This window comes from Lynx rufus, unplaced genomic scaffold, assembly GCF_022079265.1.
Source record: "Lynx rufus isolate CCGP_SWC_20201006 ecotype Redwood Valley unplaced genomic scaffold, mLynRuf1.p SCAF_17, whole genome shotgun sequence".
In the NCBI taxonomy this organism is placed as follows: Eukaryota; Metazoa; Chordata; class Mammalia; order Carnivora; family Felidae; genus Lynx; species Lynx rufus.
This window is the reverse complement of record NW_025814831.1, coordinates 5,923,655-5,951,475: the sequence shown is the minus strand read 5'-3', so window position 1 is coordinate 5,951,475 and position 27,821 is coordinate 5,923,655. Positions and strand designations below refer to the sequence as shown.

The 27,821-nt window shown below is 55.1% G+C and overlaps 2 protein-coding genes across 7 annotated transcripts in view; one reads left to right on the top strand and one right to left on the bottom strand.

Moving 5' to 3' along the window:
* The window catches only part of YY1 (YY1 transcription factor), a 28,683-nt gene extending 17,611 nt beyond the window's left edge, over nucleotides 1-11,072 (top strand). Inside the window, exons 3-5 of the mRNA XM_047080115.1 lie at nucleotides 6,682-6,742; nucleotides 8,420-8,578; nucleotides 9,893-11,072. Of these exons, the coding sequence (XP_046936071.1) occupies nucleotides 6,682-6,742; nucleotides 8,420-8,578; nucleotides 9,893-10,075 (403 nt within the window). The 3' untranslated portion in view covers nucleotides 10,076-11,072. The remainder of the gene's footprint in view (nucleotides 1-6,681; nucleotides 6,743-8,419; nucleotides 8,579-9,892) is intronic.
* Nucleotides 11,073-21,144: 10,072 nt separating this feature from the next.
* Nucleotides 21,145-27,821, bottom strand: part of SLC25A29 (solute carrier family 25 member 29) — a 14,369-nt gene continuing 7,692 nt past the window's right edge. For 2 of the 6 annotated variants that reach the window (XM_047080108.1, XM_047080110.1), the window contains exons 3-4: nucleotides 23,406-23,489; nucleotides 21,145-23,055 (exon numbers count right to left, since the gene is read on the bottom strand). In XM_047080108.1, coding sequence (XP_046936064.1) covers nucleotides 22,309-23,055; nucleotides 23,406-23,489 — 831 coding nt within the window. In that variant the 3' untranslated portion in view covers nucleotides 21,145-22,308. Of the gene's footprint in view, nucleotides 23,056-23,405; nucleotides 24,067-24,571; nucleotides 25,458-25,672; nucleotides 26,268-27,821 lie in introns of those variants that run through there. The other 4 variants (XM_047080114.1, XM_047080112.1, XM_047080113.1 and 1 more) reach the window with 4 other exon arrangements.

Below are 27,821 nucleotides of genomic sequence, written 5' to 3'. Positions count from 1 at the left end.
AGTTCAGGCTTCTGTCCTCTTGTTGAGGACACTTTGTCCCGGCTTTTGTTGCCTTCATATTTTAAATACTGGTATGTTACTCAAATATTAACTCCATACTTTCCCCCAAAAACGCAAATAAAAATGGAGTCTGTAGATACATAGTCAGCAATGAGATTAGAGTATTTGGACAGATTTGAGTCAGATTTCTTGCCAGTGTTTAGTATTGTCAATGTATTTTTAAAGTTAGTCACGTCTCGTTACTGCACTTGGACTTCAGTGAGGATAGGGGCTGCTCTCTCAGGGGTAGAGACACGGAGCATAGGAATCGTGGAAAGCTTGTAGAAGGAGTGGCATGTGATCTGAGCCTTGTAGACACTCAGATTTGGTGGGCAGACGGGATTTCCTCGGGACTGATGGCTAGTGTGGCACGTGCACAGTGGAAGGTGCGTAGTCAGCCCTCATCCACTATGTGTTCAGAAAAATAGGTTTGGCTGGGAATTCAGATGCTCACAGGGAGACAGTTGGAGTTTAAGAGATCGTTGAGCTCTGTGAGTACTGGGCCAACGTACGTGGACATTTTCAGCATGAAGTGGGCGGGGGCCAAAGGTGTGTGAACAGTAGAGAAGGGGCTCTGTGATCAGAGGTGGACTTGGAGAGGATTCCATTTCAGCCGTCTCCAGGCTGGCTTGGTGCAGGTGCAGCCAGCAAGAGGGAGAGGTCACGGAGGCCCGAGCCAGGACTGTGGCGGCCAGACTATGAAAGAATCGATGTGATCAACATGGCAGGGGATGGTGGAAAAAACTGAGAGCCAGTCCGGCTGTGTGTCTCCGCGAGAAAGGAATCAAAATGGATGTTCAAAGCTTCGCACCTTAGGTGACAGGAGATTGGGAGAGGGTGCAGGTCTGGGGTTCAGGGTCGGCAGTGTTTGGTTTTAGATGCTAATGAATCATCCCTGTTGGACTCGAGGTGGTTTCAGGAAGTAAGTTAGGGCTAGACTGCTCTGATGCGGGGGGTGAAGCCGCAAGGTGCCTCGGACGGATGTGCCGTGAGAGGGTGGTTGCTGAGAGGAAAGACCGCAGCACAAAGGCTTGGGAAAACCCTGTGCCCGGAGGGTAAGGGAACCAGTGACCGCAGAGAGGGCCCATTCATGCAGATAGGGGGTGGATTGGGAGAGTAAGGACAGCATCACAGAAGCCTCTGGGCTGGTCAGAAGGTCCGAGAGAGGGACAAATAACATTTCTCTAAGTTCGACATCACGAAGTATTTCAGTGGAGGAGCAGAGGATAGAGGCAGGGTTTTACGGAGAGAAGGAACCTGGGGCTGGTGAGCAGAACAGTGACCCTCGGCCTTGTTCCCTCTCGCTGACGAATTGGGGTAGCTGATCTGAAAGCTCGGCCCTATACTCAGGAGGCCCGTGTCACTGTTGTGGAGTAGACGTTTCTGCTTGTTTTCATGTGGCCTTGCCCGGGCATCAGGGCTGTCTTCAACCCCACGAAATCCGAATGAGACTGTTCTTCACCAGCAGTAATTAGAAGACAATGGAGGCACGTTTTGCGATTTGTGAGGAAGTTACTACAAACCTGGAATCCTTGATCCAGCCAAGCTGCCCATCAAATATCAGGCAAAATAGTGGCGATTTTAGACACGGAAGGATTTGTTTGATGTTGCACGCACCCTTTCTGAGGGGGTCACCTGCAGATCTACTCCAGCACATCCAAAGAAGCCTTCCTAAAGAGTCTGGTGAACAGACAGTCACGAAGGCAGCTGTGAGGCAGGCTGGAAACACGTTCGACTCAGAATAGAAAGTTGGGTGAGTTGTAAGAGTTTCTTCAGGAAAAGTTGAGTTCATTCCGCAGTGGGAATGGAGAATGGGTAGGAAGGGAAGCCAGGAGGTGTTAGTGGTACGGGAAAGAGTTTTCTAAAAAAGGAAGATAATCAGAAACCCCCTGAAGAGAGAGGCAGTGCTAAGAAAGCCATGGCCTAAAAATGGGCATAAATTTGATAAAGTGCAGAGAATGTGTTTGCCCCGACTCTGCAAGTCTCTCCGCGTCCTAAAGCCCCCGCGTTGGGCCCCTCGAGCAGGAAATGCGGTCCTAGTGCACAGGTACGTTCTGCAGTAGGCAGTGTGTGTACGTACTCTGAATATAGTGCGTGTTTCTTTGCTAATGAGCCCGTTGAAGATTTCATTCTGTGTACGGAATAGAATGAGATCTTGCTCTTCCTGACGGTGTATACAAAGGGGGGGTATACGGTTGGGCGCACGCTCATCCCTGTTGTCCATAGTGTCGTGGAACAGGTCGTGTCAAGCCTACCCAGTCTCTAATTGGACGGTGGCGGTGGTGAGAGATGCTGGAGCCTGGAATGCCCTATTTTGTTAGGTCTTTGCATTTTGAGAATGGGTGTGACCAGCTGCTGAATAGGGTTCTTCAGGGGCCCTGGCACTGGGGACGGGGGCTCTGAAAGCCAAAGACAGAAAGGCACCAAGTTTCCAACTGTCAGTGGCCAGACCCCATCGTCTTCATTTGTAAAGACCCACAGAACTTGCTCTGCTGGCCTCCCGTCTCTATCCACCTCCACTCTGTGACTCAGCTGTTGGCCTGAGGCAGTGTTCGCTGCTTTTCCCTCTCCTGCGTGCGCCCCGGACCTGAAAACTGAGCAAGAAATGGTTCGGGTGCCCTGCCACACCGAGCCTAGAAAACCGGTCAGTGGTAAATCGGTTACACGCGTGGGAGCAAGTATAAGAAATCAGGGCTTTAATTTGAAAGTCCTGGTATTGGGGCGGTGCCTTCGTTCTTTTTGATACTTGAAAAAGTGGTCGGTGGGTGGCACCAGGCGAGTTCCACTTCCTGGTGAAATCAGACAAGCTGTGTGCCCTTTTCATCAACTAAAGTTAGCCCTTGGGAAACCCGTAGTCTAGAAAGAGCAGAATTAAGAGCGGTTAGGTCAGTCCCAGGTTGGTCATTTTTGTCGTTGTCCACTCCCACCCCGAGACTCCTTCATGGGGTCGGCGTAGAGAGGAGATGTGCTAGTGGGGCCGAGAGGACCATCGTGGGAATATGTACTGTCTGCTTCGCTCATCTGTCTGGGGCAGCGGTATTCTGTGCACCGGGAAGGGAGGGGAGCTGCGGCTGCGGTTAGAGCCATGCCCGGGGGGCCTTCCGCCCCAGCCCCACCAGCACAGTCACCGTCACTCACGGTCACGGTGGGGCTTCTGGTCTGGAGGCGACGAAGCTTGTTTGGCAGCAAACGGGCTGATTTTCATTCAAGAATCGGCTCCTTCAAAAACGCTTCATCTTGGCTTCTGGGGCAACTTAGAACTTTGGCGGTTTCCCCCTGCTGAACATTGTGCCAGGAAACTCCTGCCGGTTTTGGCCCCGGAGTCCAGGCTTTACCGTGTTGTTCCCTCCACGTGTGCGGAGTGAGCTGGTGGGAAGCCGGCGGCCAGGCCACCGGGAGCCCGGGCCCTGTTTTTATAACAGAGCAAGAAGCTTCTCTTGTTGGCTGCCTGGCTCCTTCTTGTAATTCGCAATACATTGAAGGCGCCTTTCTGTTTGTGCCATTTTTCTCCAGTCTCTCAGCCCTTCAGTTGAAAACGGGGGCTTAGAGCACCAGAACCTTCTGGGTTGTTGAGTCTGACTGGCTTTTTTTTTTTTTTTTTTTTAAAGGAACGAACTCATTTTTAGCTAGGCCCACTTAGCACACAGCCGGGGATAATAATAGCTGCCATTCCCCCAAGAGCTTCGTGTACATCATCCCTTTCAGTCTTGGCGGCTCTAAAGCAGGTAGCATTCTGCCTTTTTACAGAGTAAGAAACTGAGGCTGAGAAGTTCAGTGATTTGCTCAAGGTCACGCGGCCATAGGAGTCCCCGCCAGGTCTGCCCCCGTTCTGGCTCCGCCACAGCGCCTAGCCACCGTCCCTGGTGTCCTTTGCAAAGGATCCCAGTCAAGGAGAAACTCCAGTCCTGGTTATTCTGAGCAGTTGGGACGGGCTGAGGAGATGCTCTGAGTAGCAGCATAGGATTTTAGTCTTTTTAAACTTTGTTCTTTTTTAGGATTTCAGCCACTTTATTTTGTAGGTTTATATATCAGTTGGTGCCACGAAGATTTTAATTTTAGTCGTTATTCACACACACACACACACACACACACACAAATACTTTTCAATCTACGTTTTGGAAAATGACCTTTTCAGTGGTTGCCTTCAAGTAAAATATAAAAGGTACCAACATTACTGCCTCATTTGCCACTCTGTAGTGAAGAAGGAGGATTTGCCAAGGAACTTAAGAGTGGCCGCAGTTACACCTTCCACTTCCTTCTTGAGTCCAAGGGTGTTTGTCCAAGTACATTTTAAACTTTCATTCTAAAATCAGTGATACTGCTAAATGCTGGCACACATTTTGCAAATGACATTTTAAGAAGAATACCATTTTGATAATGGTAATAATGACATTTAAGAAATCGAGAGTTTGGTAAATGGTACAGGGTACTATGCTCTTTAATTTAGTGTATATTTGAAAATTTCCATGATCAACATTTTTTGAAAATCAAGTTCCTAGGAATAAATTTAAGAAACTGTATGGAAGGTAGCGTGGGCACACCTGTCCTACTGATGCAGGCACCTCACTGACATTGACCCCAGATGGGTGGGACAGGAAGTGGTTGTCTGCAACTTAATCTGTCACAGTCAGTTTATTAACGTAATTTGCATAGAGTGAAATCCACCCTCTCTTAGGTGAGTGCCACCTGAGAGAATTTGGACAGGCGCAGTCACGTAGCCACTTGCGCAGTCGAGACAAAGAGCATTTCAGTGCAGTCGTCAAAGGATGAACATTATAAAGACTGAAGCTTGGTTCTTAATAGACCCTTTTTTATTTTTAATAAAATACTACTGACTGGAGTAGAACCCTTTTATGTGAATCACTGTTGTCTTCCGAACTCTGCTGTTACCTCCAGGTGGCGCAGTGGCACCAAATTTCTGTTCTCCTTAGTTCTCTGCGAGCTCGTTCTTGAGCTCCAGGATTTAGTGGTGTTTAAGATAACTGGATAGTTCTGAGCCCTGTATACAAACAGGCACTTAGAAAGTATCTGCTAACTGATGGGGTGATCTTCCAAGTCCAAGAAAGAACGTGTTTTCTACAGGGTTGGAATGGGGGCGGGTACCAAGATGAAAATGCTCTGCTAGAATTTAAAGTGGGAAGGGTATGTGGCTTTGAACAAACTCCTTAGAAGTAAATTACACATCACTTCTCGGGCCTTTTGGCTGAGATCAAGTGAAGTGTAGAAATAAGTCACAGCCACCAGGTAAATTGTTTCAATGATGCTCGCCCAGGGATGGAGAGTTTTAACTAGGTGACTACGTGAGTTCAGGTTTTATCAAGTGGAAGCTTCGGGTCGCCCTTTTCCCAGACCGAGGGTGAAGAAGGGTATTGTTAGGGCCTTGGCTAACTTAAAGAAGACCACAGAGATCTTTTGTACCGAAAGAGCGCTGGTAAGTTAGCTCTTCTTGGGAAGGCCTCACTGACTTTGTTGCTTACCTGTTAACTGTGTGTCCTCACCTAGGAGTGTGAGGTGACAGACGTAGGGACAGGAGAGAACGTCTGTTTCAGACATGTAAATCTGTTTTTCTAGTTTTTCTAGGAACTCTTAATCTCTCACCCCTCTACCACACACAGATCTGTAGGGAGTATTTGGAGAGAGAGTTTTGACAAAAGACCAGAGGTTGGTTCAGTGGAAATAGCAGGTAGGTAAGCTATCAAATCAGCGAGCTCTCTGGGTAGTGACTCCGCACAGGGCTCTCCCCGCTGCCCACGTACGTGATCAGGCCTCTTGTTTTACCCGGTCCCGGAGCAGGGCCAGAAATCGCTGTCACTTAAAAAAAAAAAACGCACTTATTTTTTGAAAAATGGTCATCTCCCCCCCATCGCCACCAAAAGTAGTATGATAAAAATTAAACAGTGGGAAAGGGAAAGGGAAAGGGTATGGGGTGTTCCCGCCTGGCCACCAGGGGCTCCCATAGGAACCCATAGGGGCTCCTCCGTCAAGCCTCGGGACCAACAGTTTGTTACTGTGTCTCTTTCCAGAGATAATGTAAGTAATTCTGTTTACAAGAACTATTCTGTACCTTTTAAAAAAGTATTTTAAAGATAAGGCCCGTCAGTATGAAATGAACACTCCCTCCCTTTTTTTGTAGCGGTATTGGAGGGATGTATGTCCCAAGACCCTCCCATACCTGCCGCTTCCTTTTCACAAGGCAGCTTTACCATCACAGCTGCTGCCCCTGGACACTATGCTTTGCTCCCGCCAGGAGATTCTTCTGTGGTCTGGGCCGGTGGTCTCTTGTGTTACTTAAAAAGCTTGAAGGAAAGAGCAGGTACTGGAAGCACCCTGACCTCAGGGCCGGTCCGTTCCGAGCTGCCCCCGCTCACTCGCTGGGAGACCCTGGCAGCGGCCCCACCTCCGTGAGCGCCAGCTTCCGCATCTGTGAAATGGGAAGGTGCTTCCCGGTCACGGGTGCTTGCTGCGGTGGTCGCATCCCTTCCCTCCTGGACGCGTGTTGTGATCTCAGTGGTTTGTATCTATAAGGAAAACATTTCAGGGGCTATATGATTTATGCCAGATGAGTCTACCCACTCCTACAAATCTCTTTCTCTCTCTTCTTTTTTTTTTCTTTTTTTTTTTTTTTTTTTCTTTTTTGGTAAGAATGAAGCCAAGAAAAATTAAAGAAGATGATGCTCCAAGAACAATAGCTTGCCCTCATAAAGTAAGTAATGCTAGGGGGAAGGTCTTCGTTAAACTGCCAGCAAAGATTTAGAGAGCTCCTGAGAAATCTGCACTTTAATTTCCATCTGATAATTAAGTGAGGAACTACAATCTTTGGTTTCTAAATTCAGGAGGCTCTATTTGTGATGTAAGTTTTGTTGTTCAGTAAAGGCCACTTAAATTTAAATGGTATTAAATGGGGTCACTGTAGGGTGCCAATGTTTTTACTTTTATTATATATTGAATATGCAGTGTTAGGATTTTATTTCTCCTTACTGGATCATTAACAAGTCAGTCTTAAGACTTTGGATTGTGTCTCACCTGCGGACCTTTATGGGACTGTAAACTCATTGTGGAAATTTGGAAATTATTTTGGATGTCACTAAAGCAAACCTAATAAACTTCATATCCTGCACAATTTTCTTAATTTACCCTGTCAATTGTGTGTTACTCGAGGGGTGCTTAATTGTTTTCAAATGTGGTCAGCCTTCCAAACAGAAGGCCGGTCTAAAAAGTCCTTGGAGGTGTTGGCTGTGTGTGTTTCACACCTAATTGGATGGATGGAAAACTAAACAGAGAAAGAAGTACCACCTAGGCGAAGAGAAAGAAGAGAGAAATGTTTAATGGAATAAAGAATTTTTTTTAAAGATGAACAGTTGGAGGAGGAGAAGTCTCAATTGGTCCTTGTGTTGACCTCCCGGCTTCTTTGCGTCCTTTTTTTAACGCTCTCACCGTGGAGATCCTGAAATGGGAAACTATTTCCCTTGGGGCCAAAAAGCAAATAAGCATTTGAAAACAGTTACGCCTTCCGAGCCTGTCGTCCCCTCTAACTTCTCTGTGTCCTTCTTTTCCAAATTACGTTTTTGAAAATCCCATCTTCTAAATGGAAACCCAGACTGAGGGTCAAAGTGGAAAAGCTGTGGCTCTCCCCTCCCGGGAGGACCCCGGTGTGCTGTCTGCCCACCCCACTCCTCCATCCCTGGACAGCAACTGCAGAAGAAACTGCCAGGGCCGCGAGGCCATGCTTCTCGGGAGCACCGCGTGCCCGCCCGCCTCCCCGCCCTGCCCTGGTGCCCGCGCGCCCGCTTCTCTTCTGGTGTCTCACCGAGTCAGTTTCTTCTGTAGTTGTCATTCCTTGGAGACGCTCTTCTTTCTCTGTCAAGAAAGGGGAAGAGGCAAAGAGAGAAGAGGGAACAGTAGGCGACGGAGGACAGCCCATTCTTGCAGCACAGAATAAGGGGCCCACCCAAGGTCGTGGTGGACAGCCGCCAGTTCACCTCCTTTGGTTTATCAGGGCTTGTGTTACTTCATCGGGGTGGGGGTGGGCGTGGCCTATCAGGTGAGGCGGCTGCGGTGTGGCCGGAAGCCAGGGTGCTGGGTTCTACTCCCAGCTCGGCTCCTACTAGCGGTGTGACCTTGGGCAAGTCTACCTGAAGACATCTCTGAGCCTCAGTTTCCTCCTCTGTAAAACAAGGGTTTGCATTAAATGAGAAGGCCCTTTCCAGCTATCTGGTTTTTTGTCTTAAATGATATAACATTTCTATTGTAATACTAAGTAAAATTTAAGGGGGGGCGTTGGGGGGTTACGTGGTTTCTTGTATCAGTGAAGGCTATTAAGCGGTTGGATCCTTTGTAACAGCTGCAGTGTGAACCACTAAGCTTCTCTCTCTGTTCGAAGGGCTGCACAAAGATGTTCAGGGATAACTCTGCCATGAGAAAACATCTGCACACCCACGGCCCCAGAGTCCACGTCTGTGCAGAATGTGGCAAAGCTTTTGTTGAGAGCTCAAAACTAAAACGACACCAACTGGTTCATACTGGAGAGAAGCCCTTTCAGGTAGAGCCAGTCCCTTCCCCTTCCACGCCGCCTGCAGGTGTAGGCAGGGCCGCGGGTGCTCGGGAGACGCAGCCCAGAGACCGAGCGCTCTGAGTGCTCTTCTGCGGGAGACGAAACTGGGTCCCGAGGAAATACTGAGAAGGGCTGCCCGGCTCTCGACTTCCCCACAGGCCGGATCTCAGGTCCTGGAGGCGGGCTGTAGGGTGGGGGTGGGGGGGGGTTGAGGGGGCCTATTTCACCTGCAGAGAACAACAGGATTGCTCAAGTAAGCCTAAAACTGCATTGCTAGTGCGCTCACGGTGGTGTGCAAGCAGTTTGTTTTCTGTGGTTGATTTAAGCATGTTGAGTTCCTAATCGACCGGAAACTCACGGCATCTTACTGGACGAGAATAAGGATAGTTAACGTTTTGTCTTGTCTTTTAGAAACCCGTGACCAGTGAACGAACTAGCAATACAGCTCTAACGGGGTTCTTTTTTTTTTTTTTTTTTTTTTTTAATGCTTATCGAGCACAAGTGGGGGGTGAGGTGGGGGGCAAAGAGAGCGAGACTCAGAGTCTGAAGCAGGCTCCAGGCTCTGAGCTATCAGCACAGAACCTGATGCAGGGCTCGAACTCCCAAACCATGAGATCACGACCTGAGCCAAAGTCAGATGCTCAACCGACCCGGCCACCCAGGCGCCCCTTATTTAACTTTTATTTAAGTAATATCTGTACCCCATGTGGGGCTCAAACTCACGACCCCAAAACCAAGAGTCACATGCTTTTCTGACAGCCAGCCTGGCATCCCAACAAGGTGCTTTTTGACACTTGACACCAGAACTCTTCCTAATCATTTGTTTATTTAATGTTGGTTTAGATTAGAGAGACAGTGCGCTAGCGGGGGAGGGGCAGAGAGAGACGGAGACAGAATGCGAAGCAGGCTCCAGGCTCCGAGCGGTCATCACAGAGCCCGATGCTGGGCTCAAACTCACACGAGCCGTGAGATCACGACCTGAGCCGAAGTCAGACCCTTAGCCACCTGAGCCACCCGGGCTCCCCTCATTTGTATTTTATTATTTGAGGCATTGACAGAAATACGAACACCGTAACATGATACCGAGGGAGATTCTTGGTATTTCTCCTCCCTCGTACTGAAATAAGTCGTGAGGTGGGTTCAGGAGTTACCCTGTGACGGGACGGGCACGCTTCCCCAGCACAGGGAGGGAGCGGTGTCTGGTGAGGGGAGCGGGCTGTTCTGTGGCGCAGCAGGCCGCTGCTGGCGCCCTCGGGGCCTGGTCGGAGTCTGAGCGGGTTCTCTCTGGTCTCTCCTGGACAGTGCACGTTCGAAGGCTGCGGGAAGCGCTTTTCACTGGACTTCAATTTGCGCACACACGTGCGCATCCATACCGGGGACAGGCCCTACGTGTGCCCCTTCGACGGCTGTAATAAGAAGTTTGCTCAGTCGACTAACCTGAAATCTCACATCTTAACACACGCTAAGGCCAAAAACAACCAGTGAGAAGAAGAACGGAGAAGACCCTTCTCGACCCCGGGGAGCATCTTCCAGGAGTGTGATGGGGAATAAAGACGCCTCTCCTTTGTATATTGTTTCTAGGAAAGAATTTTAAAAATGAATCCTACACACCTAAGGGACATGTTTTGATAAAGTAGTAAAAATTAAAAAAAAAAAACAAACTTTAATAAGATGACATGGCTACGATGCTCTGTCTTGCTCTGTAATCTCGTTTCAAAAACACGGTGTTTTTGTAAAGTGTGGTCCCAACAGGAGGACAATTCATGAACTTCGCATCAAAAGACGATTCTTTATACAACAGTGCTGAAAACGGGACTTCTTTTCACATTCTTATAAATACGAAGCTCACCTGTTGCTTACAATTTTTTTAATTTTGTATTTTCCAAGTGTGCATATTGTACACTTTTTGGGGATATGCTTAGTAATGCTACGTGTGATTTTTCTGGAGGTTGATAACTTTGCTTGCAGTAGATTTTCTTTAAAAGAATGGGCAGTTACATGCATACTTCAAAAGTATTTTCCTGTAAAAAAAAAAAAAGTTCTATAGGTTTTGTTTGCTATCTTAATTTTGGTTGTATTCTTTGATGTTAACACATTTTGTATAATTGTATCGTATAGCTGTATTGAATCATGTAGTACCAAATATTAGATGTGATTTAATAGTGTTAATCAATTTAAACCCATTTTAGTCACTTTTTTTTTCCCGAAAAATACTGCCAGATGCTGATGTTCAGTGTACTCTCTTTGCCTGTTCAGTTACAGAAAGTGGTGCTCAGTTGTAGAATGTATTGTACCTTTTACCACCTGATGTGTACAGCCCATGTAACGGAAAGGGCAACAATAAAACAGCAATCCTACAGAAAGAATACGGCAGAAAAAGCTCTGTAAGCACAGTCTTATTTCCTTTTGTTGTCCAGAATAATTCCAATTCTTGAGCCTCCCAGAAATTGGAAGCCAAATAAAGCAACTGAAGTTTCCTTTACTTTCGCGCTCAGCTACGGTGACTGGTGATTGAAGCAGCACATAGATGTTTTGGTCCTTCCTACGCGTGCTGAGCTCTGAGAGCGAGTAGGTGACAGGCATCCCGAGTTAAGGAACTACCTCAGAGGACCCCCAGCCGGACCCGTGGGAGATAGGATTTTGATTTTAGCTCCCCCAGCAAAAGTGTGGCTGAAACAGTTGTGCCCCGGCCTGTGTGCGCGCTCCAGGTAAGCTGGCGACCAGGCGGGGCGCGAGCAGAGGGGGCAGCGGGCGCCTCTGCGGCTCGGGAAGCGCTTCCGGTTCTTGGCTGTTGGCTTGAGAGCCTTGGCTCCCCCATCCGGTGGGGTCTTCACATGCTGGCAGATGCAGCAGTCGAGTGCCCAGCGGCTTATTAACGTCACGCTTCCAGCCGGGCACCGAGTGCAGATTGGCAGGGTGGTGCGATGATTAAGAAAGTTGTACTCAGTGAGTACTTGACCTCTCACGTTGTGACCTCCTAAATGTACGATTATAATTTTTGAATTTTACTTCGAGTCCCATATCGGGCTCGTGAGAATGTTTTATAAACCGCCAAGATGCAGCAAAATCCCATGTATTCAAAATGCAAACACACCGGGTGTCTCTGTGCTGTAGGCTTGACTCTGCAAGGTAATTGACAAACTAGCTAATACCTGAGATTTATTTACAAGATGTCCAGGACACCATCAGGTCCAAGATGTAGCCCTGTCTCTTCCACCTTCTCCATTGGTCCTGCACAGGAGGGCTGGTGACCTAATGACAGTGACCCTGTGGCTCTCCGGAACTTTGAAGTGCCTTCTGAATCATAAAATGAAAATTTTAACTTCAGACGCTTTGTTTTATTCGTTCAGAATCTGTTATCCATTGGGTAGTTTGATGGAAGTGAGTTAATGAGAAGACCCCAGCTGTTCTCTGGATAAGCCAGGCTTTGCTGTATCTGGCAGTCAGGAGAGAGGTAAGCCCGCGGTGGAGGTCCCCTTCAGAGCCGCGCGCCCCGGCGCGCGCGCGGTTCTTTGGCCAGACCTGGGGCCGAGGCCTCTGCCGAGGCCCGTGGCATAAAACGCCCACACCTTCCCTCCCCACCCTCAGGTGAGCAGTCTCTGGGTGGCCGTACCTAATGCCACTCTGGTGGGGTGGCCGTGTTAGGAGTCTGGAGCCTCGTCCCCTCCACCCCCACCCCGCCCAGCGCCACCACACGGGAGCCTGGTGCCCGTGCTGTCCTCAGGACTTCCGCCCGGGGACCCACGGCAAGACAGACTTGTGTCACGCCAGCAACCCCAAGAGCCACGCCGTGACCTACAGAGAAGCCAGGCTCCCACGTGGAGCGAGGTCCCCCCTTCCTCTGTGCCTTGATCCTTGGGGGATGCCTCGGTCATCTCTTGCGCCCCTTTCGTCTCTGAGTGAACCGTCGTTGCTCCCCGGGACTCTTTGCCCGTGTGTCACCTCTCAGTCTGCAGAGTTCATTGCTGACGGGAATTTGATTGGGGGTTTGAAGACCACGTAAGGTCCCAAGTTCCTCGTTGGCGGTAACCTCCGTTCCCAATAGTGTAGGAAACGAATCAGCGAGTGGCGGTGTTAAGGGTAGCTTGTTCTCATTGGCTGGAACCCAAACCCGTTTTGCTTGTGGTGAGAATTTATAATTTTGCTAAAGATGTGATTTGCTAAAATTGGAAGTGGTGTTCTAACAGTGAGTCACTTGTCTTGAGGATTAATCTGATTTATAAGTAATACTGATAGACCTATTTTCTTACATCCCAGCGGAAACAAATGCACGTTTCTAGCATATGTAATATAAAAACTCCAGAGGATAAGTTTACACTTTACAAGAAGTTGTTTTCTATTTTTGGATTTCTTATTATTTCCCCCCCTTTTTGGTAGTGGGGCTCAGGGGGAAGCATAATATTTGTATAAAGAACTGTCACCCCAGAGTGACCTTTATTTTCCAAGGTGACATTGAACTCACGCTGTTGGTTTCACATGGTGTTTGTGTGCTGTGCCTAGATTCAAGGCCTGAGGATTTGAGGAAAATCAAGATTTCCCCCACCCCCCACCCCCCATTCGGTTTTCATGTGCAAGTTCTTTTAAATGTCACTTATTTTGCTGGATCTGAGTGAAGTAAGGCCCTTTGACAGCCTAGTATCTCAGTGCCTGCCAGTGTTTCCAAGCAGAGTTCTAGATGGTGTCTTCACAGAGGAGAGTCACTTGGTTCAGCCAGAACCCAGGGAGATTCGCGGTCGGCCTGAGCAGTTGCGGTGCCGTGAGGGGGCTTTGCTGCCGCCCCCGCTCTGCCCAGCCGCACTTAGCCACTGTCACTCACCTCCGAATGTATGTCCGTGGCGCAGGAACCCCTGGCCCTCCCGGAGACCCGATGACCCCGCCCGCACTCCGCACAGGCAGCGAGAATCCATCATTTCTTGTCTGACTCCTCTGTGGCCTGAGACGAGCACGGCTTAGGAAAGCCGTGCGTTATTCCTCTTTTGATTCTTAAGTTCCTTCTGTTTTCTGGACATCTGACCACCAGCAAGAGCAAGGATCCCAGAGGTTTGGTATAGTGGGGGAGCGGAAGCTGTTTACAGGCGTTCCCTTCACGCCACGACCCTGCCGGGAGGCCTCCTCCTAGCCTGCCTGTCGTTGGATGGCCGCAGACGCCCAGCCTTAGGGGGCAGGGATACTCGCCTGACTTTGTAGCCCTTTGTCCTGGCTCCTGTTGGCATTAGTCAAGTCCAGCGGGTGATGGCAGCACCCAGACTTCACCCCCAAGGCAGGGGAGGAAGCCCGGGTTGCAAGCTCTGCTTCCTTGCCGCTCCGGTCACGCCCTCCACTGCCCCCTGACTTCCCGGCCTCGGCCTCCTTTGTCACCGCTCACGTTGTGCACAAGTTCCCTGCTTGCCCGAACGGTGTGAACGCAGGCCCTTCAGAGCAGCGGCGTCAGGCTCCTGGCAGTCCCTTCAAGCCGGAGAGGATGCTGGAAGGTGCTGGAGAGGATGTCTAAGCTGGGACCTTGCGGAGACGGTGGGAGGGGGTGGGTGGCGTACTGCTGAGGCGCTTCCTCCACTCCCCTTAACGACAGCTGGAAGGGAATGTTGGAACGAAACGTTGGCCTTAGTTAGGTCAGCAGGCAAACGGGACTCCCCGCGAGCCGGTCACCCCGCTCCGCTCCCCGTGTTTCCGACCAGCGTTGTGCGAGTCTGCAGAGGGTGAGCGGGTGCGGTGGGATCACGTTCCATCGAAGTCACGAGGATTGATTTTCCACAAAGCGGCAAGTTTGATCCAGTCGACAGCTTTTTCGTTCCAGACAGGTGCCGTGAGAAACGGCATCGGGATGTCGCGGGGAGGGGGCAGGTGCCGTGCCGTATTCTGTCTGCTGCTCTATCTGGGGGCCACGCGGTGTCTGCGCACATAGTGGAGGGCAAGGGGCATCAGTACCGAACAGAGTAACCTTGTTTCTACGACATCCATAACTGTTAACCAGGCTCTAGTATCTCCGGACGGTGATCGGTCAAGCCATTTTCATAGAACAATTCTGTTTTTATTCACTTTCTGGTAACTTCCGTAGGCCCTGACTCAAGGACTTAGCGTCGTGTCTCATGTACACCTTTTCTTAAATGTTCTCTGCCATTTCTGGAATTGTCCTTGGTTTTTCCTTAGCTCATAGGTCATAGATGCAGAAATATTATAGTATTTAAGGCATCCGCATCAAGCATCAGATGGCTTTGCATCCAGAAAAACATTTAACGATAACTCCGTTTGAAGCACCACGCATGTGTAACATGGCTCTATAAAATATAATAAACGCATAACGTTGTTAAGCTTTTCAATGCCTGTGGTTCTCGTTTGTCCCCCAGTCCTCCAAGCCGCCTCTCTCCCCGAGTCTCCTTACACGGGAAACCTGGCCACAAGCTGCCTGGGGTGGCTCCTCGTGGGTTTCCTTCCGGCACGGAAACGGAAACGCACAGGATTCCACTCGTGCTGGCGAGTACTGCTTCCTGAACATCTCCCCGCTCCGAGATGGGCTGATGGGCCAGAGTTTTCATGAAGAGCCCGCCCGCTTTTCAGAAAGCACAGCACGGCCAAATGACATTCTCATGGCCCACTGATGCCCAGTGGCAGTTCTGGGAGCGCCGGTGCCTAAAAGAAGGGCTTACTAACTGGGATAAGACTTAACAGCCTGATAAACTATATACCGAGAGCTCCTGAGGATTTGGCTAAAAGCAAAATGCAGAGGAGCGTCCTGCTCTGTCCTGGCTGGGGCCCTGGTGTTTCGGTGTACTGATCAAGGAGATTCATGTGACTTTCCCTCCTTTTTGCTAATGATGGAAGGGGCTGCTGACAGAATGTTGCTGAGGTGGCGAGTCCCAGGCCCGCGTGAGGCCCAGAACTGCTGAGCGAAGGCTTGAGGTAGAGCTGAGCTGAGGGGCGGCCGTGGTCAAAGATCGAGTGTGCGTTTCTGGGTTTTAGATGGGAAGGAAGCGAGGTCATGGAGGGCTGTGGAGTTGCTTCCGTGGGCACCCCCGCATAGCGGTGAGGCCAGCGTCCCTCCTTTGCCCTTGTCCCTACCTCCAGCTGGCTGTGGGGACATTGGTTGAGAACCTAACTTGCCCAGGACCATGCTCGGCACGGTGAGCATTGTTTCATTTTCTCCTCCAAACTGCTCTGGGAGGAGCTCTGCAGCACAGCCCCACGTCGTGGTCGAGGGTCACTGGCAAAGGTCCCGGCAGTCGGGATCCAAAACCCAGGCCTGCCTGCCTTCCTCCTGCCACTGGGCCCGCTGCCTGAGTGGATCTCCGACCCCTTACGTAGAAGCCGCGGTCCCTATTTAGGGGGCAGTACCATACCCGCCCTGCCCAGAGTCTTAGAGGGCATTCCTGGCCTTGGAAGCTGGCTCCTGGGGCTGCTCACTAGTGGCCAACAGGCCTCAACCCCTTATTCTGGTTCCGGGCTGCTCCTCTCCAGCTTCCTGCAGTCACTACTGAGCCAGTCTCCTAGCTGGGGCTCTCACCACCCCACCTGAACCTGCAGCGGCTCCCCTCTTCCTGCAGAACAAAATCCAAAGCTTTCCACCTATGCTCAAAGCTAAGCCCCAGCCCTGACCTACTTTTCCAACCTCTCTCTCCCACCGCTCTTCACCTTCCCCTTGCAGTTTTTCATTTCCAAAGCTTCCCCTGCCCTGGAACTCCCTGGTTCGCTCATTCGGGCAACAGTCCGGAGGGCGAGCTGTGTGTCAGGCGGGGTTTTCCGTGCTAATGGAACTTGCATTACAGCTAGCGGGGCGGTGGCAGGGCGGGCTCTGAGGAAGCTTGCGCCTAGCTGATAGTGACCTGGATCGAGCCCCCCCCTCCCCCCCCATCATCCGCTACATGTTGCTTATGTACTAGTCCCCATGAGTCCCAGGAGCTGGTGGCCAGAGCCCCTCTCCGGCCCTGGCGGGGCGGGGGGACTGCCCATCCTCCCCTCCCCACCGCCCCCTGCCTGGCCTTGGCAAATTCCTTGTCGCCTCTGCCCTGCCCTCCCTCCCGGGCCGCTGGGCCGCAGGGCCCGAGGGTTCCTCGCTGTGCGCCTCCACCTCCGGCCGCGGGGGGCGCTGTGCCCGGCCGCTCTCCCGCCCCGCGGAGAGGGGTGGGGCCAGGTGCGCGTGCGCGCGGCGCTGGCTGCCCGGGGGCCCGGAAAGCCAGCCCTTCTGGGAAGCCGGGGGATTTCCGGAGCCCGCTGGGGCGGGGACGCTTAGGGTCCCCTCGTGGGCGGCAGCTCCTGTCGGGGGCTCGAGCACGGCTGGGGGGAGGGCCCGGGGAGGGGGGTGCGCAGCCCCAAGTGCAGATGACCTTGTGCAGATGGGCCGCCGGGGCTTCGTCTTCCTCGGCGCGGGCTGCGGGGCCTTCTCCCTTGGGAGGGCAGCCCGGGCGGCCGCGGGAGGCCGCAGGGCAGGGGAGCCACTCCGGGAGGGCTTCTAGTGCACCCCCCAGACCGGAGGGACCGGGGGAAGAGGCCCCAGGCAGCCGACCACTCCCGTGTCCCGGGGAGAGTCAGAGCCCGGTGTCGCGGAGGGTGGGGGAGGGGCGGCCCAGACCCGGGGGGGGGGGTGCTTCTGTGAAGCGGGTTGGGAGGAAGCTGCGGGAAGCCCTCCAGGCCCCGCCGCTTTTCTCGTCCACCCTCGTCTGACAGGCCCCCTCAGCAGCCCGCTTCCACGCCCAGATCCCCCTCCGCTCCCCGCTCTGCCGAGTCACCCGCTCCGATGCCGGTCACTGGCCCCCACCCATCGCCCCTGGGGACCTCAACATCCGTCCTCAGGGATGGTGCATCGCCTAGCCAGTCTGCTTCCCGGCCTCCTTATGGTGACCCCGCCCCAGCCTGCCACCGCCACAGGGGCTCCCAAACCTTGTTTTCGCTGGCACCTGCCCACTCCGGTCTCTGTCCTGGGGTTCCGCTCGGCCCCTCCTGCCCTCCCCAGGGTCGAGCCCCAGCCTCTCAGCCTGGGCGCCCTGGCCCCTCCAAGCCCCGTGTCCTGGCTTCATTCCCTCCTACGTTCTCGCCTTCCCTTGTCCCTCTTTCACTTGCCTGGCAGACCCCAAGCTGGCCCTGTACTCAGGAGCCTCTCTGCCGTCCGTCAGCCACCCGCCACGCGGGAGTCCACTCCTTACCTCGCCCTTTCTTCACACCCCCTGGCCCCGCACGTCCCCCCACGTGTGCCCCCTGTCTTGTGTCCCTGCTGTAGTCAGCCCCCCCGTCCCGTGCTGCCCAAACCTGCCTGGACGCCCCCAGGGAGGCTTTCAGGGTCTGCCAACCCTGGAGAGCCGCCCAGTGGTGACGCCTGGAGGGGCCTCCAGGGATGAGAGGGTGTGGGGGAGGGGTGTGGTCAAGCAGACTGATGGTTACAGCCTGAGTGAGGCCAGGTGGCCTGGGAGAGTGTGGCCAGGGCAGGGTGGGAGCCAGTGTCCCCGCGGGCTGAGCTCCCAGCAGCCACTGGGCCACCGCAGAAAGGAAGCAGAGACCAAGGGGCACACGGGCTGGGTGGGCCGTGGCCCTGTCCAAGGTTCCTGCCCCTCTGGGGCCTGACCCGCCGCTCCAGGGTGTCCGTCACCTGCAGCCACAGAACTTGGTGAGTGGACCAGCAGGAGCCCAGGCCGGTCCTGGCTCTTGTGACAGTCCCCACGGCAGGGTGGAGGATGGCCCAGCGGGTCCCCGGCCAGGCCTGGGGCAGGGGTGTGAGGAGGGCCGAGTGAACTCGGACAGGGCTGTCCCCCACTGGCTTCCGCTGCAGATGGAGGTCTGTTGGGGGGAGTGGAGGGTGTGAGAGCTGTCGTCACGTCCCAGAACCTGCCGGCTACAGGGTGGCTGAGAAGGCCGCGTTCTGGGACGGGGGGCTCTTGATTTACGAGTGCCGCTGAATAACTCCGTGGAAGTGGCCAGTGAGAGGGGGGTGAGGGAGACGACGCCGTACTCGGTGCACCTGGGGCCCGAAGGGAGAAGAAAAGAGCAGTGGACACGTGTGAGCGCCAGAGGAGGTGGCCGACACTTCCTCGCCACGCCTGGAGGACCGCTTGCACTGGAGAAAGGGGGAAACCGTCTGTCGGGTTGACCCAGTCTCCCTCAAACTGCCACGGGGGCTTCGTGCATCATCATCCCTTCCTGAGTGGTCCTGCCTGCCTTTCGGAGCCCTCCCTTCCCCGCCCTGAGGTGCCCTTTGGCTCAGGCACCCCCAACTCAGCCCTCCTCGTCTTGCCCCTGTCGCCCCCTCGCCTCACAGCCTCCCGTGGGGTCTCTAAGGCATAACTCTGAGCCTATCACTCCCCTGGGCAAAACCAGCCGGCTCCTGGCCGTGGCCGTGACGCACGACAGAGAACCCAAGGAAGAGTGTGGGACTGGCCTTCCGGAGACCAGGCTGGCCCTGCCTCTGCAGGCCTCCCATCCCCATTTCCCCGGGGAGAGGGGGGCAGGGTCGGAAGTCACGGGATGTGCCACGGTGCATTTGTCCCTTTTACAAACCTTTCTCAGAAACCCCAGCCGCTGCTTTCATTTCGCTGACCAGATAGATCTGGGACACGGGGCCGCCTCTGGCTTCGAGGCCAGACACACTGAGGCCCAGAGCAAATCGCGTCCCATTAGAAAAGGGCAGGTTGGCCATTAGGGAGGCACCCAGGGGGCTCAGCCCTGCTGCGTGACTCGGCCCGGTGGCCCTCTCCAGCCTCCTCGCTGCGAGCCACACTGCTCCTCCTTCCGCCTCCCTCCCCCCTCTGCCCGCGGGCCTCGGTTACACCTGCTCCCTCGGCTCCAGCCCCACTGTCCCCTCCGTGGCCCGGTAGGCTGCTGCTCTGCTGAGACTTCAGGCATCTCCAGGGGACTCTCCCGAGCCCAGCAGGATAGACAGGAGCGTTTCTCCGGTGAAATGCCGCGCAGCTGTTAACAAAAACGGGGCCAATTCGAGCACACTAATAAGGGAAAGGTCTCTGTGAGTTGAACTGTGTCCCCCAAAAAGAGATGTTGAAGTCCTCAGCCTCAGTCTTTGCTGATGTTATTAGCCAAAGTGAGGTCCTGCTGGGGTAGGGTGGGCCCACAGGCCAATGACGGTGCGCTTCTAGCAAGAGGAGAAGACAGAGAGGCCCAGGGGGACGGCCACGCGAAGACAGAGGTTGGAGCAGTGTGTCCGCAAGCCGAGGGTCACCAGCCACCACCAGGCAAGGAGGGATGCTCCCTCAGAACCTCCAGAAGGAAGCTCACTGCTGCCACAGGACCCCAGACTTCTGGCCTCCGAACTTGGAGAGAATAAACGTCAGTTTCGGTTACACAGCATGTGGTGTTTTGTTACGGTGGCCCAGGGAAACTACTGCAAGTTCACCGTCAAGTGGAGAAAGCACAGAACGGTCAGTACCCAGGTCACGCTTCTCGGGGAGTGCGTGTTCCCACGTGCTGGCTCCGCCCTCCCGGAGCTGCCCCTGCCTGGGCCAGGGAGGCGGGGACAGGCTTCCAGCTTCACTGCACAGTCCGGTTCCGTTCACATTTGTATTTTTTTTACCACGTGAACACATTACTTACTCCAAATAAATATAAATTCAAAACAGGGAGAAGATGAGATGGCAAATTCATAAAAAACCCACACCCCTCCCAACCCATCCTCCTGCCCGATTTGCCGGGAATGTTTAACCCTCTGCACTTGGGGCAGTTTTTGGCATCTGCCCGGTCTCTTTCTGAGGAAACAGAAGCGAGAGAGGCCAGGGGGCCCCGCTGGGGGAAGGTGCTGCCTGGGCCGCCGGGCTGGGGGGCCGCTGGGTTGAAGGAGCCCGTGAGGGTGCCTGAGAACACCCCACCCTGGGGTCACCAGCCAGCCTCCGCAGTCGAGCTCAGTGTCGCGGGCTGATGCGGGGGACCGAACAGGGTGTAAAGGCACAGGAGAGCTGACGGTCCTCTCTCGGGCCCTTCCTTGAAGTCAGGCAGAAGCTTCTTGGCTCAAGCAATTGAGAAGCAAAGAGACTGCTGGCTGGTAGCTGTCGAGACTCAGGGCACCCAGAACTGCCTCCTGGAAGGGGAGAAGTGAGGGTGGGCAGACAGTAAGACACCCGTTAGGCAAACGAGGCCTCCTCCAGGGACCCCTCACGGGCCTCTCAGGCTGGGGTAGGTCTAATCTCAGATGGGCAGATCCATTCACTTCTCAGAGCTCCACTCAGACCTCCCCTCCTCCAGGAGGCCGTTTCTGGCCTCAGCGAGTGTCCCCTCTCTGTGCCCTTACCACACCTCGGTACCCCAGAGGGGCTCACAGCACACAGCGCCTGGCCAGCCTGGGGGGAGGGTGCACAGGGCGCAGGCTGGGAAAACTGCTGGGAAATCGCAGACATCTGGGAGCATTTGCTGAATGGCTGAGACTTCGTCCGGCATGTTTGTGAGTTTACCCACCTGATAATCCTCATGCCTACGTTAGTCCCATTTTGCAGACGGAGAAACGGAGGGTCTAGATGTACCCTGGAGCTTCCCCCGGTCTCGGGCTGCCATCAGGGCCCCAGAGCACAGACCCCATCAGGCCGGTCCGAAGCCCCTTCCTCTGGGATACACAAACAAGGCCATGCCTCTTAAGAAAACAAAGAATATTTTATTCCTTCAGCGGTTTCTATACAGCAACGACACCACGAGAATAGGATTAGAGTCTGGTCATCCTTGACCCCAGTCTGCCTCCTGGGAGAACGTATCACATGGCCCAAGAGGCTGAGCTCCACTCAGGGCAAAGGAGGCCACAGTCCTTTCCAACCTGTGCAAAACCGTCCGCCTCCCTGTCCAAACACACGGCCACGCTGTTCCAGATGTGCTGGGGCTGCCCCAGGCTCACAGTCCCAGGAGCACAGGCTCGGATCCCACTTGGCCCAGAGGGGCCCACACTGGCCACACCTGTGCTCACGAACAGCCCTTCCTTTGTGGCCTCACGGGAACACCAAGCACGACTCCCTGGGAGAGACCTCATTTGCTGGGGAGTGGGGATCTTCCTGTACCCACGTCCCCGATGACCGCTGCACACCCTAGGGAACTGGCCAGTGGTAGCGGGCCAGAGCCCCACACAGCAGCTGACCCGTGTCCCCATTATATAGACGGGCAGCCTGAGGACTATAGGGTGGCAAGCCCTCCCCGCTCCGCAGCTGGACTTAACTGTCCATCTTCCGTCCCAGTGGCCAGTGGCTGGTCCCCCAGCCCCTAGGCTGATACGGAGCCGCCAGCCGGCCCCAAGCTTCTGAGCGGGTCCCCCAGGTCACCCTCCAGTGGGAGTGGCAGCAGTAACTGCGTTCCCAGCCGCGCCAACCGGAGAAGCTGGGGGGTACCGGCAGAGTATTCTGGGACACCAGGAGTTATGTGGAGCTGCCCCTCTGTCCCTAACACAGAGAACGGACAGGTGGCCAAGAAGTGTCCCTGGGGCTCTGCCGGGTGGAGTTAGTCACTGGATAGCCCACGGGTGGATCATCAAAGACCCCGCGGTGGCGTCGGCCCGGACCCCAGGAAAGGGCTGGAGTGTCGGCTGGGTTTCCGGAAGACTCCCCAGGTAACAGCAACGGGCTCGGTGCACGCGGGGCGCCGCGGGGCGCCACCTCTGCGCTCGGGAGTGCACGATGCGGGTGTGAGGCCCCCCATTTCACGGCCGAGGACACCGCGCACGTGGAGCCTGCGGCCAAGGGCGCCCCTCGCCGGCGCGTGGGATCCAGCCCGGGCCCGATGCGGTCCGGAGCCCGGGGCGCTCCCGCGCGCCGGCCTCACAGGCTGGAGGGCTGGGCCAGGCCGGGCCCCGACGGGGCGGGCACAGCGTCGCCCTCGGGCCGGGCCTCGGGGCCGCGCGCGTACGTGAGCACCACGGTGACGGTGGCGAAGGTGGCGGCGTTGACGGGGAAGGCGCGCAGCAGCGTGGACGCCAGCCCGCGCGTGAAGACGCGCCAGCCCTCGGCGCGGTAGCTCTGGCGCACGCAGTCCACGAAGCCGCCGTAGCGCGGGGCGCCCCGCACACCGTCGGCCTGCAGCCGCGACTTGACCACGTCCACGGGGTAGGTGGACAGCCAGGACACGATGCCCGACGTGCCGCCCGCCAGCAGCAGCTTGGGCACCAGCAGCCGGTCGCCGGGCTCGCAGCCCAGCGCGCGCGTCAGCACGTCGTACGAGAGGAAGTAGACGCCGAAGCTGGGCGTCTCGCGCAGCAGGGTGGAGGCCATGCCCCGGTTGACGCCGCGCAGGCCCTCCTGCCGGTAGATGTGCGCCAGGCAGTGCAGCGAGCCGCGGTAGGTGCGGGCCGGGCCCGCGTCCTGCAGCTGCAGCCGCGTCTTGGCCAGCTCCATGGGGCAGCAGATGACGCTCTGGATGGCGCCCGCCGCCGCGCCGGCCAGGAACTGGTTCAGCGGCGTGTCGCGGCCCAGGGCCCGCAGGGTGTTGCCCTGCACGCCGAACACCAGCGCGTTGATGAACGTGAGCCCCATGAGGGGCGAGCCCAGGCCCTTGTACAGGCCCCACACCTGCGGGGCACACAGACGCGCGTCAGGTGCGCTCCTGCCTGGGGCCTGGGGAGGGGAGGGGAGGGGAGGGGAGGGGAGGGGAGGGGAGGGGAGGCGGGGGGAGAGGGCGGCCCCAGCCCAGCCCGCGGGTTCGGGAGGACCGAGCAGAATCCTGCCAGAACCAGTGTCCCCGATGTCCGAGGTCTGGGCATTCACACCTTCCCATTTCCAAAGTGCTGATGTGCCCGTAGTCCCGCTGACACCTTCGCTTCCAGCTCTGTGGTCTGGGGCCCCAAACGTCCTAGAGGCCCGGTGTCTCAGGGCCACCCTCATCCTCCCCTCCCCCCACCTCCCAGACCCAGGCCACTCACACTCTCCTGCTTGACGATGGACTGGAAGCAGTGCAAGGTCCCTCGGTACTGAGGCCTCTCCATGCTCTGGACCTGCAGCCGTACCTGGAAGGACAGGGCCCCGAGAAAGGTGGGCGGGCGGGGCTGGAGCTCTCCTGGCTGCCGCGGCCCAGCACTCGGGACAGCCCAGGAGGCTCCCTCTCCAGGAGCGCCAGGGAGCCAAGCAGCCTTCTGTGGCTTTTGGGATTCCAGGATGGGGCAGAGCCAGGTGTCCTTGCCTCTTCAGTGAGGGGGTGTCAGTGGGCAAACTGCACAGGGGGTAGAGGGCCCCCAGGATCTCAGACGTCCCAGGCTTCTTGTGGCACCGTCTCTGCACGATGCACCTCCCCGGACTTCCCCACCGTCCCGGTGGCAAACCATGGCCCGTGCCGAGGGGGCTTCTCACCTAATTCTTATCACTCAGCTCCCCTCGTCAGGGGCTGGCAGTGCCTCCATGGGTGTTAAAGGCAAGGAGGCTCGGATGCTGAGGGATCCTGATTTCTGCCAGTAGCCGCTTGTGCGGATAGTGGTCGTGAGTTCACCAAGCAGGGACAGGAGAGGAGCTCATGGCCTCCTTAGCGACCGCAGGACCTTGTCACCACGTTCGGGGCCTGGGGGCTCACGCCCAGCCACCCTTGGAGCCCTGTGGTCCAGAAACTCTTACTGTGAAAACCGTGTTCTCGATTGACCCCAGAGCTTATCTCTGGGCTTGACGCTCAGGCTCCATGGCTCGGAGCGGGAGCACATTTCCTGAACTTGGAATCCAGGTCCCGGGGGTTGGTGGGGGGGGGGGGGGGAGCTAGGTTAAGTCACATTCTCAGGAACGGACTCAGCAATCATCACCACAGCCAGGGCCATGGCATGAATGCCACTCTGTGCCTAGCAGCACCAGAGGGCCTAACGTTGGAATCACCAGCCGAGGTGTGTGCGCTTGTCCCTCCCATTTCAAAGATGGGTAGACTGAGGCTGAGATGTTTTGCAACTCCGCCCAGGCTGTCTGTCCTCTGCAGCGACATGGGCAGCTCGTCTGTGTTGGTGGGGGCCAGAGTGTGTGTGGGGGGGTGGTGCTGGCTGGTGAGAGCCCTCCAGTGGGCCTTCTATGGCTAAGTGCACTTACAAAAGAACGTTTTCTAAGAACACGAACGTACCATCTCCGCACAGGAGGACCTCTGCGGCTGGTGGCCGCGGCCCCCAGAGGCGCTGACGACCGAGCGCACCCTGTGGCTGGCTGCTGCTGCCGGCTCTTGGTGGGGGGAGGGGTGGATTTTCAGAGAAAGGCAGAAGTGCTTGTCCAACAGTGATCACATAGGATCACCTTGAGCGCCGCTCTGGGTGGTTTTTGTGCCGTGAGGGCTTTTCGTTTTCCCTTCCGTGGTCTGGCGTCCCACCTGGAACACTTCTCTCTCGCGCGCAGCCCCCAACACGGGCACTGAGTGGGCCGTGGTAGCAGAAGTGACAGGAAGTACGGCCGTCCCCGCTGTGAGTTGCGCTTTCATTCAGACACCTACCTGGACAGCGGCTTCCAGTCTTTGCGGCTCGGACCGGCTCAGGCCCAGGCCCAGGCCAGGCTCGGGTCCCACAGGGAGCGCAGAGGCCCCTCTCCCCTTTGTTTCTGACCCCCGGACCTGGGACGAGTGCTTGCTGGCCAGGTGTCTTGGGGGACTAGGTTTGGGGGTGAAATGGGGCCCAGGTCTTGTAATATCTAGAGTTGAGGTGAACATTTTGGGGTGACGGGATCTCGGACTGGTGGACCCGCCCCCGGACAAGTGGTGATTGTCACACGCCCAGAAGGGCTCCCAGCTCTCCACCCGGCTGAGAGACCCCAACCAGCCCTAGCCGGGTCCCCGCCCCACGACCTGCGCTGGGCCAAGTTCACCTGTCCCCTGCTCCTCAGGGAGGGGACTCTGGGGGGGTGAGGAGGAGGGGCGTGGCAGGGTGCAGTTCAGGCCCAGGGTCAGGTTCGGCGAGGACAGAGAAGGGTCCGGTTCACCTGGTCTACTCACTAGCGCTCTCCAGGGCGAGGCTTACGCTCACCTACAACAAAGTTACACTTTTGCTATGGACGGAGGCAGCCCCTAGCTCAGAAAGTAAAGGCCATTAAAGCAACACAAAATTTCAACAGCACGGCCGGGCGTGGAGCCCCCGGGGCCAGCCCCCACCCACCTCGCCATCCCCGCCCCCGCCCTGGGCTGGTCACTGGCCAGCATCCCTGATTACAGTCGTGTCTAGTCAGTAGGACAGAAAAGTACCTTGGACAGAAACAGGTGTGAAGGTAGTGTGTCTGAGGACAGGGGCTTGATTCTGGGAGAAGAAGAGGAAAGCCAAATCTTGGACTCAAATCCCAGTCCCAAGGGTCTGGGAACACACAGCGGATGTCCCAGCCATGAGACAGCATGAACCGACGTGGGACACAGGTGTCCCCTCGTGCATTCTGGAGCATAAGTCCAACTACATGAGGTTCGGGCAGAGGCAAACGGGACCATGGCGTGAGAAGTCAGGAGAGTGGGGGTGCCTGGCTGGCTCTGTCGGAAGAGCTCTGGATCTTGGGGTCATGAGTTCGGGCCCCACGTTGGGCACAGAGCTTACTTTAAAAAAGAAGTTAGGAGAGTGGATGGCCAGAGAAAGGGCAAGCGTTGCTGGGAGGACTAGGGGGGCTCCTGATGGGGGGAGGGGACATTGTTCTACTTTCCCAGGTGTGTGCTTCATGAGGATTCACAGATTTGTACCCTTAGCATGCGTGCACTTTTCTACATGTGTCAAATTTCAGTTAAAACAACCACCACCACGGGGGCGCCTGCGTGGCTCAGTCGATTAAGTGACCAACTTGGGCTCAGGTCATGATCTCACGGTTCGTGGGTTCGAGCCCCGCGTCAGGCTCTGTGCTGACAGCTCGGAGCCTGGAGCCTGTTTCGGATTCTGTGTCTCCCTCTCTCTCTCTGCCCCTCCCCTGCTTGCCCTCTGTCTCTCAAAAATAAATAAGACATTTAAAAAAAAAAAACAAAAAAACCCAGCACAGAGCTATTGAAGGAAACCCCCCTTTTGCTAAAAGCAAGGAATATATATGGGTCTGAGTACATTTCTGCTCAGATTTCTAAACAGAAATCTGAACAAGGGTTGGAGAAGGGTCTATATGAAGGACTTTTTTTCTTTTTAGTTTATATGTCTCTATGATGGTTAAAACTTTTTTCCACAGCCTACCTTACTTTTGTAATAGAAAGCCAACCAAGAAAATGTGACGGAGAGGGTAAGATCCTGAAGGAGGTGTACAAAACGTGCAAAAAGATTTGTCAGTATAAGGCACTAATTGGCTTTTCTACATTTTCCAATTTTCTTTTAATGAGAATGGTTTAACTTTCATAATGGAAAATAGCCAGTAAAAAATAATGGCCATTAGTAATACAGCGTTACATTAAACCAAATGAGTGTACCAGCCCATAGCTAGAATGAGAGGGGTCACCACTATTGGGTGACAGGGGTGATTACTGGGGACGGGTTTTTCCTCTCCATAAGAAGACTGGGGCTCCTGGGTGGCTCAGTCAGTCGGTTGAGCGTCTGACTCTTGATTTCAGCTCAGCTCATGGTCTCATGGTTCGTGAGTTCAAGCTCTGAGTCGAGCTCTGTGCTGACGGTGCGGAGCCTGTTTGGAATTCTCACTCTCTCCTCCTCTCTCTCCCCCTCTCTGCTCCTCCCCTGCTCCTGCTCTATCTTTCTCTCACTCAAAAATAAATACACATTAAAAGAGATTGGCTTTGGGGCGCCTGGGTGACTCAGTCGGTTAAGTGTCTGACTTCGGCTCAGGTCACGATCTCCCAGTTTGTGGGTTCAAGCCCCGCATCAGGGTCTGTGCTGACTGACGGCTCAGAGTCTGGAGCCTGTTTCGGGTTCTGTGTCTCCCTCTCTGCCCCTCCCCCACTTGCGCTCTGTCTCTCTGTCTCAAAAATAAATGAACATTAAAAAAAATTAAAACAAACAAAAAAAAGAGATTGGCCTTTTAAGGACAGGTTTGCCTAGATGTGGTGCTGCTGGGCCACAGTGGCCAAAAAAAGGTCACCCAATGGATTTCTTCAAAGACCACCCTCCAGGCGCAAGCTAAGGGGGTCCAAGGAGAGGGTCCCAGTGGGGTGGAGAGGCTCCTGCACCCAAATCACCCAGGGGCTTAGAGGGACAGAGACCCCAGGACAAAGTACTCCCAGCCTGGGGGCACTGATGAGGGGGCCCAGCGGGGAGCCTCAGCCTGGGGGGCGGGGCAAGGGCTAGCTGAAGGGGCCTGGGGCTGCCCAGGCTGTCATAGCTCAGAGAAGCTGGGCTGAGGAAGTGAATCGAGAGTCACTTCTTGGCTGGATACAGAGGCATTTACAACATGTGACCACAAGCATAACGTGGACAGTGCCAGGCTGC